The sequence below is a fragment of the Rhipicephalus microplus genome, chromosome 9 (genome assembly GCF_043290135.1).
Source record: "Rhipicephalus microplus isolate Deutch F79 chromosome 9, USDA_Rmic, whole genome shotgun sequence".
In the NCBI taxonomy this organism is placed as follows: domain Eukaryota; kingdom Metazoa; phylum Arthropoda; class Arachnida; order Ixodida; family Ixodidae; genus Rhipicephalus; species Rhipicephalus microplus.
Window position 1 is genome coordinate 111,859,469 of NC_134708.1, and position 18,645 is coordinate 111,878,113.

At 43.7% G+C, this 18,645-nt stretch overlaps 1 protein-coding gene across 2 annotated transcripts in view; it reads right to left on the reverse strand.

Annotated features, from left to right (window-relative positions):
• Positions 1 to 1,018: 1,018 nt before the first annotated feature.
• The window catches only part of LOC119163084 (glycine receptor subunit alpha-3), a 140,404-nt gene continuing 122,777 nt past the window's right edge, over positions 1,019 to 18,645 (reverse strand). For both annotated transcript variants that reach the window (XM_075874248.1, XM_037415021.2), the window contains exons 6-9: positions 13,949 to 14,031; positions 12,307 to 12,441; positions 2,068 to 2,444; positions 1,019 to 1,506 (exon numbers count right to left, since the gene is read on the reverse strand). In XM_075874248.1, the coding sequence (XP_075730363.1) occupies positions 1,324 to 1,506; positions 2,068 to 2,444; positions 12,307 to 12,441; positions 13,949 to 14,031 (778 nt within the window). In that variant the 3' untranslated portion in view covers positions 1,019 to 1,323. The remainder of the gene's footprint in view (positions 1,507 to 2,067; positions 2,445 to 12,306; positions 12,442 to 13,948; positions 14,032 to 18,645) is intronic.

Consider the following 18,645-nt stretch of genomic DNA (forward strand, 5'->3'; position numbering starts at 1 on the left):
CACCAAAATGGGTGCGCTGACCTTAATGAGGTCACAAAGTAGCTGCATCAAAATAACGTGTATGTGTCAATAGTATAGGAGAAAGAGAAGAGAAACTCACTTTGTATCACTACCTGAAAGAGACTAACGAGGTATTTTAAGTTAAGTGCCATTATAACAACGTCTATGGTAAGCGCACCTTTTCAGCAAAAAACAATGTACGTTCCCGCATACTTCCTACACTGTCCTTTTTTCTTAGATTATACTTGGCTAGTACACTAAACGTGTTTAACCATTCGGAGTTTCGCGCTTCACAACCAGCTGCTATGTACACTAATGCATGAACACAACACTTCCATATTCAATCTGCAACGCCTTTAACGTTCATGCTTAGTCTTGAGATACAGACACTGACGGACGCTATTGTTATTCAAGTTTCACACGTGAACTGCTATGTAATACAGATTCTGATGACACTCCACGTCAAATTTAACACACGTTGTCGTTTTGTAGACGACCTCTGATTGATGGTTCTCAGCTCACGTTCCAGTTCTTCAAGCAGATCATGGAGAACTTCAAGTACGTAAGTCTACATGAAGCACACACTTAATGTGCCACGGTGTGCCTTTATGTCGCGAAGGAATAGCCCTTTGACGGCTAGAGCTGAACTACTTGAGCCACTCACAAAAACTTGTCCGTCCGTCCCACTGAGGTAAGAATTGACGTTCTTTGGGCCACCAAAAGTGCACTGTCGTGCCCGCGCACAATACGCAAGCTGCATCTCTGGCCTTTGATTCGAAGAACGTGTAGCAATGTTCTCCGTAGATCACAGATGAAATCATGAAGCCATGTCTTGTCACAACCGTCCTTGAAGTTGCTCTTCAATAGATTCACCTGAGTCGGCCAACAAGCTAGTCCACCTATGCAGCACGAAGAAACCACGTTGCAATAGGCGGGGCCAGTTGGACTGGAGGTTCATGTGCTATGGTCAGTTTAAAGGACTACCGGACAAGAGGTCTTAAGACTGTCTATTCACGCTCTATATTGCTTGCCCTTTAAAGAGGTCACCGATTGAAAAAGCTATCGCATGAATGCCGGCTGATATCATAGAGCATATGTGTCACAGTCTCGGGAATTCGCTAGATATGTGACGACACAGAAGCGAGATTGCCGCTCCTCTGTTACCACACGAAGTGAAGCCTGCTCTCGGCATTATGTCCTGAAGGCAAATGGAAGTGGATGTACTTGATGTCCTTGATGTCCTTCACTGCATCGCACGCGAGGTTCAATGCTGATCGAGGGGACCCCTGTAGAGTGGGCAGTTCTTCCGTGCGAGACAGCACCTCAGGGGTAGTCGAGGTAAACGGACCAGTAGACTGTGTTGAGGATGACGAAGGACAGTGGGAAGAATACCCTAGAGATCTTGTCCACGAGCAAGGCGCGATCACGCCGGCGAGGTAGCCCGGTTGAAGAGGGTGCCGTCTCGATCTTCTGAGTGGGCGCACCATTTGAGAGCCGCCTTGACTCCTTGAAAGCAAAGTAAAAGAAAGAAAATTTGCAATAGTGCTGCTTTCGAGGTTTGTCAGTAAAAACAGACAATAAATACGAACAGCTCTAGAACAATGAGTCACAAACTTAAGATTACTATATCGCTAGTTGCTCTGCTCGTTGTGGTGCTCTATACATGTGTTTAACACATGAAGTACCTTACAGGGAGGCATGTTACTGCACTTAAGGGTAGGAGTTCTTGAATATACTATTATTGTTGGAACTTTACGTCCCGAAACAGCCTTGTGATTGCGAAAGGCTGCGTAATGTAAGGCTCTGAAAAGTTCTACCACCTGGGGCTCTTAACGTACACGTACATCAGCACGCGGGACTACCATTTCATTTCTATCTGAATTCCACCGCCGCGGCGAGGATTCTCTCCAACGAGCTTTGTTTCAGTGACCAAGCTTCACTTCGGCATGGTTAAGAGAGAGAGAAGTTGTCAGTATGCAGACTTGTTAGCATTAGTAGACAAGGTAGAAAAAAAGAGGTTATTCGTAGAATCAGTACGATTGACAATGTTCGAAGAGAGAAGCTTACCGTGATTTTAGCGGAGATGTTGACGGGCCTGGCCTTGCGATACACGAGGCTCTCATCCGTTTCACCCATGAGGATGTTGACGAGCGCGTACTCCATGAGCGAGGCGAACACGAACACGGTGCAGGAGGACATGAATATGTCGATGGCCTTTATGTAGGACACGGGGGGCAAGGACTTCTGTGACTGTGCGTGCTGTGTGGAGAGGGTGAGCAGGCTGGTGACGCACAGCGTCACCCTGGCTGGCACAGCCTCAGGTTTGATCCAGAAGGATATCCAGGACATGATGACGATCAGGCAGGTCGGAATGTACGTGTGGAACATGTAGTAGCCGAGGCGTCGCTTGAGCGTGAAGGTCACTTGGATGCAGGTGAAGTTACCTACAAAGAACGCACATGCAACTGGAGTTTAGAGATATCTTTCTAGCACACTCAACACGTTAAATGATCAGCAGCTGTCGCAAATGCATTTTAGTCATCATCTAAAATCATCATCACAGGAGAAGGCCGTGCAAGCGCTACTGGGTTTTTGCGAACGACTGGTCTGTGTGAACGACTCTGAGTGGATTGATTTTGTATGTGCATGTGTGTCCGTGATTTGTTATTATTCAAGTTTTACCTCACTCTTTTACCCCTGTTCACCCACCACAGTGCAGGGAAATCATACTGGATCCTAACATCTTGTTTTTAGAATACGCGTCTGTTACATGCATCGAGTGCCTAGTTTGAGATGTACATTGAGTGTGACGCGCTAAATGGACGACACAGACGAGACCATACAGGTGACCGAAGAGACGACAGGAGGCACTGCCAAACCACTACCCTCTTAGTTAACTAGCTGCGCCTCATCGGAAACGAGCTGGAGTCTGTAACCACGCGTCTGGTAGGAACTCAGTAAATTGCACTAAAATGGTGTTACTCTCTTCTTCTTCAACACTTGTCATTTTTCACATCCATTATTAACACTGTTCTTCCAGCGTATCAAGTACATCTCAATGATTATACTTAGTTAAACACTAGCCTCCTTAGTCAGTTTTTTGTCCATTATAAGAGCGCTTAATCGCAACCGGATGGTTCAATTGCAAACGTAGTTTCCTCTAACTATTGCTACCATTAAATTGTCTGGCCACAGTGTCAGGTATAGCACATAGACATAATTAGTCGTTGCTGCTGTGACTTGAAACATTCACGCCACGTTAACTGATAAGCTTTATCACTGGACGATTGAAGCACTTTAGGTTGCGAACAGAACAAAGTCCTTATTTTCATTGGCAAATATGCGTATTTTTTTCGTTCAACATGATTAATTGATCGATATGCGGGGTTTAACGTCCCAAAACAACCATATAATCATGAGAGATGCCGTTGTGTTCTGGAAATTTCGATCAGCTGGGGTTCTTTAACGTGCGCCAAGTCTTAGCACACGGGCCTGCAACATTTCCGCCTCCATCGGAAATGCAGCAGCCGCAGACGGGATTTGATCCCGCGACCTGCGGGTCAGCAGCCGAGTACCTTAGCCACTAGACCACCGCGGCTGGGCTCCGTTCAGCATGGTCATTTACAAATACAGGCAGCTGTTGGAAGGCACAAACAAAATATGTACAAGTTTATCTACTGCTCATTATTGTGGTGCTGAAGGCTGCAAGTAAAAAAAAAGGTAAAAATGCGAAGTGCACGTAAGCTTGTGAAGCGAACTAATACTTAAGCGAACTACCATCAAAGCTTGCTTACGTATTATCAGCAAGGTACTTTCTAATATCTTTTGAAAGATATATGCTAAAAGCTAGGTTTGCATCATTAGTGGTACCGACTCTGCCATCAACCAGTGCCCCCGACGCCCGCAACGAGAACATTTTCTGCAATATATACGAGCCCTTTAGCGGTCTGGCGTCAAAAAGAAATGCGTGGGCGCATAATGCACACTGAGATGATTTTCATTTCTCAAGTAGAGCCCACTCGAAATGTTCACCGAGGACGTACGTCCGCATCGGCGCTGTCGTTTTCGGAGCGTGCGGCCAATCTTATTATTGAAGATATGTCGAAACCATATACGCGAATTGTCGACTACACAGAGCTCAAACAGAGCAAACATGCGGGCGTCTATCATTCGTAGGCGAATTCTCAAGGAGTTCAAGCTCCGCTCTGGTGCGCTGATACTCTTAGTCATTGGTGAAACGTCAGAGAATATTTTTGGCCTACAGGTAACTGTGACCCCTGAATGCGCAGATATATCAGGGTGATCCTGAAAATAAACTTATCAGGATGTGTATTTTATCTAACCATGCGTGCAAGCGACAATTTCGAAACAAATATGACTCATGTTAGCGAATTCATATGGCGTGTAATTATTACTTTTACTTTTTCTCTAATTCCTTAGAGGGACGAAACGGAGAATGAACTATGAAATAAGATTTATTTAACAGCAACGTTCCGCTGCTGTCGCATAGCACCTCTACAACAGGTGCCGAAAAAAGTGATTGAATGATTGATTGATTGAAAATCTTTATTAGAAACAAGAGATACAAGAGAGCGACAAGGGTGAGTCCCTAAACCAAGACTCCAGTGGCCATTTTTATACGCTCAGCCTGATCCAGGAGACCCTTCTGGGTCTCCAGGTCGACTCGTGCGAGAACGGCCTCCCAGGGCTTCCTTAGTAAGGTATGTACCAGCGGAGAGTTGATGTTTTGTGGCAGGGACATGCATTCCTACATAATGTGCGGAAGAGATGGCCGCCTCCCACACTTTGGACATTGACCGGCTTACACCAGTGGCCGCATTGCGTGCCATAGTGCCAAGTGCGGATAGGTGTTTGTCTTTATGTTTCAGTATTTGCGAGCTTCTTCTACTCTGAGCTGCGGATGCAGAGACGCGTTTATTTACCCTTCGCGATGTTGGCGCTACTATATGTCGTGTGGGTTGTCTTTTCGTATTTTAGTCGGGACGTCGTCAGCTCGGTTCGCTAGCTCGCGAGCTAGTTCGTGCGCCCGTTCATTTCCTGGGACCCCCGAGTGTCCCGGACACCATGTGATGCTGTGAAATTCACGAAGTACTTCCCCTACTATACTATGGGCTAGTAGTGGTAGATGAACGTTTATAAATATACGACAAGCCACTTGCGACTATGTCTTGACTGCCACTGGGTGCCCGCTTGCGTCTGCTTGTTTAATTGCCAATGCTATGGCAGTTGCTTCAGCTGGGCTCGTACAAGAAGTTCACACTGAGGCCAAGATGGTTATCTTAAAATGTTTGGAGTAATTTACTGCCGTTAGAATGTGACAATGATTGGACTTTGCAACGTCCGTGTAAATTACATCACGGTGCTCACAAAAATTTTCAGTGTGTTGTCTGGCTGGACTGTTCCCAGTCACTTTACCCTCCCAATATTTTGCCTTGCATTATTTTGTTCTCTTAGAATTCACAGCTAGTACGTTTTTTACCATAATTATTGGGATATCCCTCTTCATCGGAACGTAAATGTCTGTAATAACAATATCTCAACACCTGCCTACAGATTTCTAGATATTGCGGTATTCCGTAAAACCTTCAATAAGCTAGTTGGGTTTCGTAAGACTTGTTCCAACGCGAGCTCATAGAAGTTCAAGGAATCCATGTCAGAGACAACAAAATAACGAACATCCGGGAAAGAAATAACAGTAAGCAGAATTATGCCCAAAGTTTCTTGTGTTAACACTTTCGAAATGTGCCCCGCCTCGGTGGTCTAGTGTCTAAGGTACTCGGCTGCTGACCCGCAGGTCGCGGAATCAAATCCCGGCTGCCGTGGGTGCATTTTCAATAGAAGCGGAAATCTTGTAGGCCCGTGTGCTCAGGTTTGAGTGCACGTTAAACAACCCAAGGTGGTCAAAATGTTCAGAAACCTCCACTACGGCGCCTCCTATAATCATATGGTGGTTTCAGGACGTTAAACTCTGTCCATCAATAAATCACTTCTGAAATGCGAAGCAATTTATTGCTTATTCCAAGCCCTTTTCGCATCTATCTATCTATCTATCTATCTATCTATCTATCTATCTATCTATCTATCTATCTATCTATCTATCTATCTATCTATCTATCTACCTACCTATCTATCTATCTATCTATCTATCTATCTATCTATCTATCTATCTATCTATCTATCTATCTATCTATCTATCTATCTATCTATCTATCAATCTATCTATCTATTTATTTGTCTACCTATCTAGTCACCTACGTTGGAGTGCTCCAGTGTTTGCCCCCTTAACTAGGGGGAAAAATTGTTATGGGAGGGAAAGATTGTTTGACAAATCCGACTCGCTGGTCATGGCATGATCATTTTGACAATACTGTCACATACCTCTTTAAACACTTTCCGCTAGACAGTGGTCCATATCCACGGGTGGTTATGTGCCACTGATATGCGGGTATGTTTCATAGGTGATGGACACTTAGTCTAGGAACATTGAGAACCCACATGGGTATTTTTACGCTTAAGTGTTAAGAAACGTAAAGCCACGGAACGTAAAAAACAAATGTGGTTGCAGCAGGCATTGAACCTCAGCATACTGCATGGGTACGAAGTATTGTACTGCAGAGCCAAGTCAGGCCTCAAAACTGTTTTTCAAATAGATCATTAAGTTCGCGAAGTGTCATTCGGGAATTCAGTGGTGGCTATCTAGTTTTGAAAACATAAAAATCTGTGTGCTTCAAGAAATGTGTCAAATATAATTTAACAAACAGAAAAGAGGCATCTGCTATGTACCTGTGGCGTTCCTTCAACGGTGGAAGAAGGCATGTTCAGATAAGCATGAACTATATAGAGCAGCAATGATGAAAAAATAAAACAACTACTTTTGTTAATCGTGTACACTAGCTGATTGAGTCCAATGCTCTAAGTGCTTCCTGCGAAGAGTGCATAGCCTTTATTCAAATATTTTATTTTCGCCCCGCCGCGGTGGTCTAGTGGCTAAGGTACTCGGCTTGTGACCCGAAGGTCGCGGGTTCGATTCCCGGCTGCGGTGGCTGCATTTCCGATGGAGGCGGTAATGTTGTAGGCCCGTGTGCTCAGATTTGGTTGCACGTTAAAGAACCCCAGGTGGTCGAAATTTTTGGAGCCCTCCACTACGGCGTCTCTCATAATCGTATAGTGGTTTTGGGACGCTAAACCTCACATATCAATCAAATTACTCAAATATTTGAAAGACGACTGTTAGTTATCCCCGTGAGGCGGTGAAATCAGACCTACTTAGCAGGTGAAACCAAAACCAACGCACCAAACAAGGCATCTACCATCCATTTGGAAAACGCCCACAGTGACCGCACCATTCTTTTTTTTTTGCCGTTACCAACCATTAATGTAGACACTTCATGGCCGCTTCTCAACGCTCACTTATCTTCCTCCCCCAAAGCAAAGAGAACAGTGTCGTCAGTGAGGGTGATTTCGAAGTGAATGGTAGATGCGTTATTTGGTGCATCAGTTTCAGTCGCGCCAGCTAAATAAACCAGATTCCATGATTCTGTGGTAATTACCACTCGCTGCCTTTCAGAAATTTTGAAGTGGCTTTAGACTTTTCGCTGGAAGTACTTGAATTTGACAATTTGACTGGACCACTTATTTTAACTGGTTGAAAAAGTTGATTTGGTTAATTCCTATCATTACTGCCATAATCATTGTTTGGGCACATCTGAAGATGCCTTATTCTACAGTAAAGCTATATACACATGTTAGGGAAAAACCCCGCTGTTTCTCGGACCGAATGGCCACGTGATTAGTTTAATCCGACGCCGCAGCGGCGACGTTGAATGCGCACAGCCGGAGCTACGCTCACGGAATCCTCGTGCATACTCTCGAGTCGTGCGCTTATGCAGCACTTCGTCCCTCAGAGTTTTCCTTACCAAACTCATGTTTGTGGTCTCGCAGGGCACGCGCTGTGCCCTGCGTGACCAGGGCACAGTGCGTGCCCAAAACCCACTCACCATTTCTTCTTTCACACGAAACGCATACCGCCGTTGCCGCAAAACGAAAACACGTGGCTTTTAAGCCAGCAGCCCCCTCCTTAGCCACGCCAATCTGACTAATGTTGACAGGTCTGACACCGGATCTTCTCAATCGAGGGTAGACGACCGTCAAACGGACATATCGAAATATCGGTGATGCATTTACAATCATGCCACGAAAGGAAGAGAGCAGATAAAGCGAGGACGGCAAGTTTAGATGATGCCCACCTCGCGGTATGCGCCGTCAGCTGCAAAAATTTCTGCTCCGTTCTCTCGCGTGATTCCACCTTAAAGAAAACACTACAGGTGGCACACAGATTTCTCCTTCCTGTATTTTTTTAATTTATTGAACGCATTTCTTGAAACTATTTGTATATACTGCTAAGATAGAGTCGTCACGTCATTTTAGGGTCAACTCTAATTAAGCGCACTGCACTGAAGGTGGTGGACAGTTTTTATCAATATAGGAACGGTGCAAGCAGACATTGCTAATTTAAATTCGAGAGAGTAAAGAAAAATCAGTGCATTCCTACGAAATAAATGACAAATATTGGCTGAAGCAACAGGCCCTGAAGTCCATAATATCTATGTTGAAGCCGCCGACTGTCATAAAGGACAGATAGATGAATAGAGAGATGCACCGATGAATGGATGGACGCATGAATGAACGGATGGCAGCCGGGTGGAGGGTAATATGTATGAATGCGCCAACGGACGGATAGATTCACAAACGGCCGGGCAGACGAATGGCGCAGATCATTACGTATTGTGCTATGGCATAGTTTATTACACATAAAATCAGTTTGCGCATGTTCTCGTCTTATTGTTCTGCACGTGCTCAGTGGCTGAGTATTGTGACTAGGTTGGCTCTAAGAAGCTTCGCCCCCTGAAGTTTGGCATGGCCAGCATTACTTTAACGAACGCATAGCATAATATATTGGTCCCAGCAGAAATCGAATACCGGCATTCTACGTGGCAATCGTACATTCTAACACACAGCCACGTGAGGCCTCGGAACTTCTTTTGAAGTTGACCATAGTACTCGTGAAACATAAATCGTAGTGGCATTGCCGGTTATACAATCTTATAAACAGTACGAACGCACTCCTGTTATACAGTCATCACGTCCACTTCACGAGAATCGTAGTAAAGCGCCATCCATTGAAGCGCATTTTTCCATCAGTGTCCAAGACCATCATCCTCGATGGCTCGAGTGCTGCATATCAGCTTACCGCTTCCGAGGTTGCCAATACTTATGTTGCTGTTGGCAACATTACGCAACACTAATAATGCCACTTTAGCACATGGCTGTGCGTACAAAACTTGTTAACGTCATAAAGTAACGTTTCGCTTTGAAAAATTTGGCAGATCCCACGTGCAGTGGTTACAAATGATATGCGAAGCACGAAGAAGGAAGGTTGATATGTCACATTAAAATCAGCACAAAGTTGCGAGGCGGAGATGAATCATGCGGTAAATGAATTCCATGTAATGATTATGAAGTTATCACACGTTTTTTACATTCGGCATGTATTCATGTCACCTGATACCTAATTTTGTATATGTTGAGCTAGCGAAACAGCCGCGAGCGCGCTAGAGCGTAGCATGTAGTCATGTTTTACATGACACGCATCATGACTATTATGTTTAGACAAGTCATTTACCTTCGTCGTCTATTCACATCACGCAATACTAAATTCGGTATATGTGGAGCTAGTGAAACGCCGGCAAGCGCATCATGACCGTGGTATGTTGAAATGTTGTTATGTGACAGGCTTTTCAGAAGTATCATGTTTCCACCAGTCACATACCTTCGCCGTTCATTCACGCCGCGTTATACCAATTTAGTATATGTGAAGCTAGCAAAACGGCAGCGAGCGCATCTTGATCGTGGCATGTAGTCAGGTTGTTACATGACACACATGTCATGATTATGATGCGTGCGCCAGTCACATACCTTTGTCATACATTCACGTCACGTAATACCAAATTTGGTATATGTGAAGCTAGCGAAACAGCAACAAGGGCATCATGAGCGTGGCATGCAGTAATGTATTGATTGATTGATATGTGGGGTTTAACGTCCCAAAACCACTATATGATTATGAGAGACGCCGTAGTGGAGGGCTCCGGAAATTTATACCACCTGGGGTTCTTTAACGTGCACCCAAATCTGAGCCCACGGGCCAACAACATTTCCGCCTCCATCGGAAATGCAGCCGCCGCCGCCGGGATTCAAACCCACGCCCTGTGGGACAGCAGCCGAGTACCTCGCCACTAGACCACCGCGGCGGGGAGTAATGTATTACAAGACACGCATGTCATGATTTTCTCTTTACTGTCTGCCGCTTGTGTTCGCCATGAAGTCAAGCCATACCATACGAGTTTAGCAACATATTTCGTGTGAACGAAACCACCCAAGAGCAGCAAGACTATGAAATGTAAACCAGGACTTCCGTGATATACATGTCCTGATTTTTATGTTATGAGTGATCACTTATGCTCGTCATACAATCCTGTTATGCCATACCAAGGTTGTTATTGATACCATTAATTAAACAGCCAGGATAGCTAAATTTATAGGCAGCTAAATAGAGAAATATTTAGATAGATAGATAGATAGATAGATAGATAGATAGATAGATAGATAGATAGATAGATAGATAGATAGATAGATAGATAGATAGATAGATAGATAGATAGATAGATAGTCCGCAGTCGAGAAGCAGTGGCTACGGTGCCCGACTGCATGAAGGTCGTGGGTTCAATCCCAGCTGCAGGGGTCACATTTTGATGAAGGTGAATCGGTAGAGCCCCGTAACGGTGCAATGCTGGTGCACTTGAGCAAAATTAGATGACCGATATTTCTGGAGCCCTCTATTACGGCGTCTCTCCTTATCACATATAGGTTACGGTACATAAACACCCAATGTAATATTATTGTTCGCGCAGACATGTGTGTATTCGAAGCCAGTCTGGCACGTGCAAGTACCTCACGCAGCTAAACTAAAGAAAAAAATGGCTTTGCCGAACAAGCGAGATAGCACAAGTGACAGCAACACATCCTCTATTTCTTCAATGCCATCAGGATACGCATATTCTTGCAGTCCACGAACTTCTCCGATTGCCCTTAGCTGCCTTCACTCATCGTGTAGCCTTCGCATGTGCGAATGTGGGAGGTAACTGTATATGCAGTACCTCAAGATTGAAATCATAAGAAGTAATTTTTGGTTCAGTTGTGTACAGATCCATGGGGCAGCGTCTTGCATTCTTCGTGTTCACAATGCTGGCGGTCGTTCTGGCTCCGTAAAAAATAATGGTGTTTCGCCATTCATGGCGCTATGGGGGCAACAAATGGGGAAGTGTCACTGGGACGCAACTGCATGCGCTGCGCTGTGATGCGGTGGTGTTTCTTTGAGCCAGAAGGGAGGATCTGACAGACACGAGTGGAAAACACGTCTATTGCCTCTCCGGCGGAAAACAATTCAACCCGCGTGTGACTTAAGCAGTGCTGTACCCATCATGTAGCGTCGCATCACGAACACTCTCTGAATTAAGGAGGACCGACGGCTCCCTTTTGAAAAGTACGCGTTTGAACTGGCATTGAAAGAAATAAAGAAGGCGTTGACGACGATAACGATTTGAAATGTTATACGGAGTGGGGCTATCAGCGATCTCTTCTGGATTACATCGCAACACATCTCTGCAAAACACTGGTTTTAGTGAATGCGGCTGCTCCAGCAAAATGATCAGTTCTCGATCTAGTTGTCGTCTCAGCGTGATGTAAGCGGTGAGAGCACAACACGAATACGAGCCGTCTACTGTTATCTGTGGCGCTAGGGCACGTGCCAGAGGTCGCAATCATTTCTTTATCATCATAGTTCATGGTACCTCCCCGCACCAATTTCCCTCCCCCTCTCCAGCCAGTGCCCATTTATACAGCTCTGACAAAGGAGGGGTGGGGTATTTTTTCTGGGCTTGTGGACCCATGTAGAGCAGGCTTCACGCATGGGAGGAAGTTATCGTATGTGTCCTTCGGGCGGCGAGAGACCGACTTGTTTTATCTGTGCTTCTAGGGTGCAAGTTTGTAACACTCGCGCACTTTTATTTACTCGTACAAGCTACGATGCTTGGAACGAGGTATCTATGCGGAGCATACATGGAACATGACGGAAACAGTGATGGTGAATATCCGCAGAGAGCGTATACATACAGGTATCACGTTAAAATGAGCAGTACCTTCTGTTTTAAAATTTTGGGCGTATACCTGTCGAGTAAACAGTGGTGCAGTCGCTGAGCGCCGTCTCGACCAGGTTGTGCTGAGGCAACTCGATGGCGTCGTCCACAACCAGGGGCACGTTGTCGTCCCAGCTGAACACCAGGTCATCCGTCGTGTACGACACTGCGTCCATTAAAATGTGCACATAACTTGCCAGCTTGGCTGGAATCTAAACTTAATTTTCTGCGTGACGAAAAATTGCAGTAAGCTAATTACCCATGGCCTCTACTTGAGTAACGAATAGCTTTCCATGGTTAGTGGTGGCATTGTGAGCTTTGTACGAATACTAGACACACACTCACACGCACACGCATGTATATTTATATATATATATATATACATACATACATATAATATATATATATATAAATATATATATATATATATATATATATATATCCTGCCCACGGCAAGTTATATTTTCACCCACTTTTTTTATATTTACATTATAATTCGGTCTAATATCTTCTCTTATACTTTCCTTCGCATTATTGTCGGTTAGATCTTAATAATAATGTGTAAAACACAGAAACACCAGCCCTTAAGTATACACTTCTTTCCTTATATATATATATATATATATATATATATATATATATATTCAAGTAGATCCTCCGTGAGCGGTGACAACATGGTTTATTTCGATGTTTAGGCCTAGAGTCTGGCCTTCATCAGGATCCTGATGAAGGCCAGACTCTGGGCCAAAACGTCAAAATAAACCATGTTGTGACCGCTCACGGAGGATCTACTTGACTACTTGCAACGTTACGGCCACTCAACCAGCATGCCTGCCCATATATATATATATATATATATATATATATATATATATATATATATATATATATATATATATATATATATATATATATATCTGTGTGTGTGTAGTTAATTATGCAGGATTTTTTGTTGAAGTTCGTTTGTTCGGAAAAGAATCTTAGAAAAATAAGAATTAAATAAGATTAGTATAAGCGCTGTGAGCCGGAAATTATGTTGATACGTTGTTCAAGAAGCGTAAACAATGAGAGACAGCTAAAAAAGTATTGCTTGAGTCCCGCGTCAAAATGGCACTGAAAAGAGCATTGAAAGGCATTAAAGTTATAAATACAATATCATTATTTTGACCTGTGTTGTCAAAGTAGAATAAAAAATAGGTCATTATACGAGAAATTTCTATCTGCTCGTTGTTTAGAATCAAGCGTCATGAAGCTAGAGCTTATCTATTTCTTTTGGTGTTTCTAGTAGACTGGCACCTCTTTGAAACTCAAGTATACTTCAGTAAAGCCCAATGTCTGAAAAGTCTTTGTCACGAGTGCACAAGATCGGCAGGTGCAGAGTTCTTCACGAACCTCGCGTACTGTTCCTAAGAATTTGATGCTGTTTCTTCATGGAAATATTACATGAAATCGACAGCCTCCCGTCGGCACGTACAGTCCTTGCTGCTATCAGCATGCTCGAAGAGCAGCTCTTAAGCTGACCGAATAAAGATTTAAGGGACAAAATAAGTGGTCAAAAATAAGTTTTGATCCAGACCGAACGACAAACGCGTTGGAGACACTTTATAAAAGTATTACTTGAAGTGTACGTTGTTTTATTTATTGAAAATTTGGCAGATGATTGGTGAACTTACAGCTCTCGATCTTCAAAGTGCAGACTTGCGTGTCGTGCGGGTATGTTTCGAACTTCATGGCGCAGGATAGGAGGAGGGTGAGCCTGCAAGCACAAGGTCATTTACTGCAAATGCAGCTAAGATGTGTACGCAGTATGTGATCACCGAAACAATGTGCGTCACTTTACTCGGGGTTTCAGTTTGGTATGCAGGTATTGATATCTAAGACACAGAAGCATAATAAACGTCCATGATGGAGCTACTTTAAAAAAAATATATCCTGCCTGTGTGGAACACGCAGTGCAGCCACAGCGAAAACTTTAAAGTGGCCCTTTTAGAATCTTCTCTAAGTCCACCTTATTAAAAAAGTTGTTGCACTGCTCGGCTGCTGACCCGCGGGTCACCGGTTCGATCCCTACCGCAGTGTTCACATTTCGATGGATGCGAACTGATGGAAGCCCATGCATTGCGTGATGTCAGTGCACGTTGAAAACACCGCGTGGTAAATATTTCCGCAGCTCTCCACTGCAGTGGCTACTACCTTTATCTCACGGTTTTTGGAACTTGAAACCTCATATGTTAGTAAAAGAGACTATTGTAACCTCTTTTGCAGTGAGAATGACAAGCACACTTGGAAGGTATTCGCTGCGCCATAACTCGTTCACAATTTTATAAAGTGGAGTAGTGTTTATAAAGTGAGGTTATTTTTCGTCATTTCGTTGAGACGCGACGTGCCCACTGAGAATTTGTGATGTACTGTATTGATTTTACGATGCCGTGACTATGACAATGTTTAATTATGCTTCAGTGGTTTTTAATGGGGTGAGGTACGCTCTAAGCCTAAAATGGCCAAATGGGAGTAACGGGTGCTCTTAGTCTTTGAGACCAACTGTTACTCCCCAAAAAAACCAAGTTAAACAAGATGGCCAACACATCCCAAAACGTTGGAGCACTAGACATCTACCGGAGTACGTCACAGCGTTACGTTACTGGTTCACGTGCAAGTGGCGGTTGGCAAAACACTCCCGCCGGTGGCTCAGTTGGATGCAGTTGCTCGGTGCTTGGGGCAAGTTTTTTTTTTTTTTTTAAGTTTAGTCTTTATCTGACAGTGGCAACGTTAGCTGTGGTTTGTCTCAGAGAACATCTAAGCATGCAGTAAAATGTGTGATTATTTGCCACTCTGGCGGGCTGTTTATCTCGGAGAAGTGCACACACGTGGCGGCCTGTGCCTGGAACCACGGCATCGTCTTCGAAAATGTGCAGTGTTCACTGTGGCGTGTAGTAAGCGTTGGAAGGCATCAACAATATTGGTTCACCTTTACGAACGGTGAAACTGGGTATATTATGCGTCGTGTGTGCAATGTGAAAAAAGCGATGCGTTCTGTTTGCGAAAAGACTGGTATTCGTAGTGGGCTGGCTGCAGTAACCACTTGTCGATGGAACTTAACGATATGACATTTTGGTCAAGGTAACAATATATTTTACGTGATCATCTGCGAGTGGGTACATCTCAGCGTATGCGTGGCGTGCAGGCAAATAAAAGTTCATGATCTCCGGGTGATATATACGACTACGCATGAGCTCTAAGCATGTTGTCTATAAGCCGGTATCTACGCTTTCAGTAATCTCAAAGAGGCCAGAAAAGCAAATTCAAAAGCGTGTGGTTTCTTTCATAGATAAACACCGCATTATCACTTCATCTAGTTTGGTTTCATGAAAGAACATAGGACGAACCATGCTGCTTTAGAGCAAGAGGAATTCATATTCAATGCTTTTAAAAGCGAACTCCACACTTTAGGCATCTTCGTAGGCTATTCATGTTCGTTTGACACAATAAATCATACTACGCTGCTTAAGAAATGTGCACGCTATGACTTTTCCGGTGCTTTCTGACAACTCATTGAACCATACCTATTGTATCGGCAGTAGAAGGTAGCCGTGAGCAATGGTGCCTTCAATTTACTGAACATTTCAGTGAGTGCACCACAAGGTAGCATATTCGGGCCTTTGCTTTTTTATATATACAATAATGATATTGTAAAAAAATGACACGTCTGTAAAATTTATTATATACGCTGTTGATACAACCTTGCTCCTTACTGCTGAAGTTTATAAAAATTTAATTATTTACGCAAATGAGCTACTGCCGAAGTTGGCCACGTGGAAAAGAATTAACTGTTTAAAATTAAACACATCAAAGCAAAAGCTGTATATTTCTGGCCGAAAAATAATGAAACTCCTTTTTATGAAGTATTAGAACTCAGCAGTTCAGAACTTCAGATTGTAGAGCATATTAAGTGTCTGGGAATAATTTTCTATGAACACATGTCTTGAAAAGCACATATTTAAAAAGCCTTTTGGCAATCTATCAAGAATTTCAGGCATATTATCGTGGGTGCGCTTCTCACTACTTAAGACAGTGAAACTTCTCATCTACAAATCCTTGTATTTATCTCATGTTAACTAGTGTCATCTGGTTTGGGCTACGACCACGTTAACAAATATCCCCAAATTACACGTAATACAGAAAAGAGCTGTTCGTGCCATCGCAAATGTTTCGTATTGTTGTCACACCACCTCCATATTTCAGAACATGAACCTACTAACTCTTCCCCGCCGCGGTGTTCTAGTGGCTAAGGTACTCGGCTGCTGACCCTAAGGTTACGGGATCGAATCCCAGCGGCGGCAGCTGCATTTCTGATGGAAGCGCAAATGTTGTAGGCCCATGTGCTCAGAGTTGGGTGCACGTTAAAAAAACCCATGTGGTCGAAATTTCCGGAGCTTTCCACTACGGCGTCTCTTATAATCAAATGGTGGTTTTGGCACGTTAAACCCTACCTATCAATCAATCAATCAATCAATCAATCAAATAATCAACCTACTAACTCTACCAGAGTACTACACCGCATTGCTTGTGAAACGCTATCACGCAGCATTGAAGTGCGACGTCTTTTTTGGAACCATTCCCGTCCCAAAGCACCACGAAGTTGTTCACAACATCCGTTTCAATCACACGTGCTTTTTCCCACGCATGTGCCCCAAATATACGGCAAAGAAATGCTTCGCTCTTTCTTGATTGATTGATTGATTTGTGGGGTTTAACGTCCCAAAACCACCATATGATTATGAGAGACGCCGTAGTGGAGGGCTCCGGAAATTTCGACCACCTGGGGTTCTTTTAACGGGCGAGCGTTAAGGACGAGCGTTAATTTTAACGGGCGAGCGTTAATAAATTACCAAACTTCGTGGCGACAACCTGACGAATGCAAAGAATAAATGTCAGGGTTCCAGCTGAAATTGAACCCAAGCATTCTGCGTGGCAATGAAGCATATTACCACAGAGCTACGCCCGGTTTCGGAACTACTTTTCAAATAGATGTTAATTTTCGTTAAACGTCAATAAGGGTTGCAGTCCTGCCTACCCAATTTTATAAACATTACACACGTGCTCCTTTCATACATTCGTCACGTCTGGTCAACGTTAATTGTTGTTAGTTGCCATGCACTGAAGTTGATTTTTGTGGCAGTGTTTAGGGCCAGCATCCTCGTGAGCGTCAGCGCTTCATATCAGCTTCTGGTGTTGCTAATGCGTAGGTTCCAGTTGGCATCATTGCGCAATTGCAGATAACTAGTTACATAAACATCTGCAACTCTTCAACATATGTCTGTTTGTTGAACGTTTGTACATATGTTTAGCGTCATTTTAGCGTCCCACACTAAAAATTGCAACATGGTCACCTTCCCTCTGCATGTTTCGCATAACGTCGATTCCCAGGTACGTGGGATCTGCCGAATTTTTTTTTTCGCACCATAAACTCTGTATGCATCAGCTTGCAGGTGAGTGGTGACGAACTGCGTCGCATTTTCAACTGCTTTTAATGGTCTTACATTGTGTAGGGAATTACCGTCCAACATTGCTAGTGGCGTTTTCAACTCCTAGTTTTTAGCTTCTCCACGGCATGCGCAACGTGCCCAGTTCTCGAGCGGCTGGCTGATTGTTCTTTTCTCCAAAGACATTGTTGACTGCTATTCCACATTCAAAAGAAAAATTATCTGTTCTTGTTTTTCACCGTATCTTTTCAACGGTATCAGACTAAATTACCTATATTGTTACCGCCTGCGTACCATCTTGCTGGTTCTGTCTGTACTGCAGTGACAGTGTACTTTTGAGGTTAAAAAACTCTTTTCGGGATAATACATATTTCGCAAAATTAACATTAAGCGGATTTGTTTCTGCCTTGATACTGGTATTTGTCCGCCTTTGGCTTCATGTAAGGTTAACGGCCAAGTGTGAATACATTATTTGAAGAGCAGCCATTACACCAACATTGATACGGCTTGCGAAGTAATGTTTCACAAAAAGGCCATTTGATTTCGCATTTCATTTTACACTAGACTTTGTGGAAAGTAAACGCTGCTTTGGTGAGTGTGTGTGATTCATTATTATGTATTCTTTCAGGCATGTATTCCTCACACTTCTATTTCTTCTTGCGGTAATCAGAAGCCTCACATGTGCCTGGGGTGGCATTCCACTGGGCCAAATTGATGGAAACAACAGTTCTGCACAAGTCGAGTCCTTAACAAGTGGAAAAGTTGGCCTTGGTTTTGTCATGTTGACCCAAACTTCCCTGTGCAGCAAATTCGACTTTTTTTCCACGGAAGAGGCAGAAAATATTTGGTGTAATATGCCGATCCGTTACTGTTGGTAGTGGTGTGGC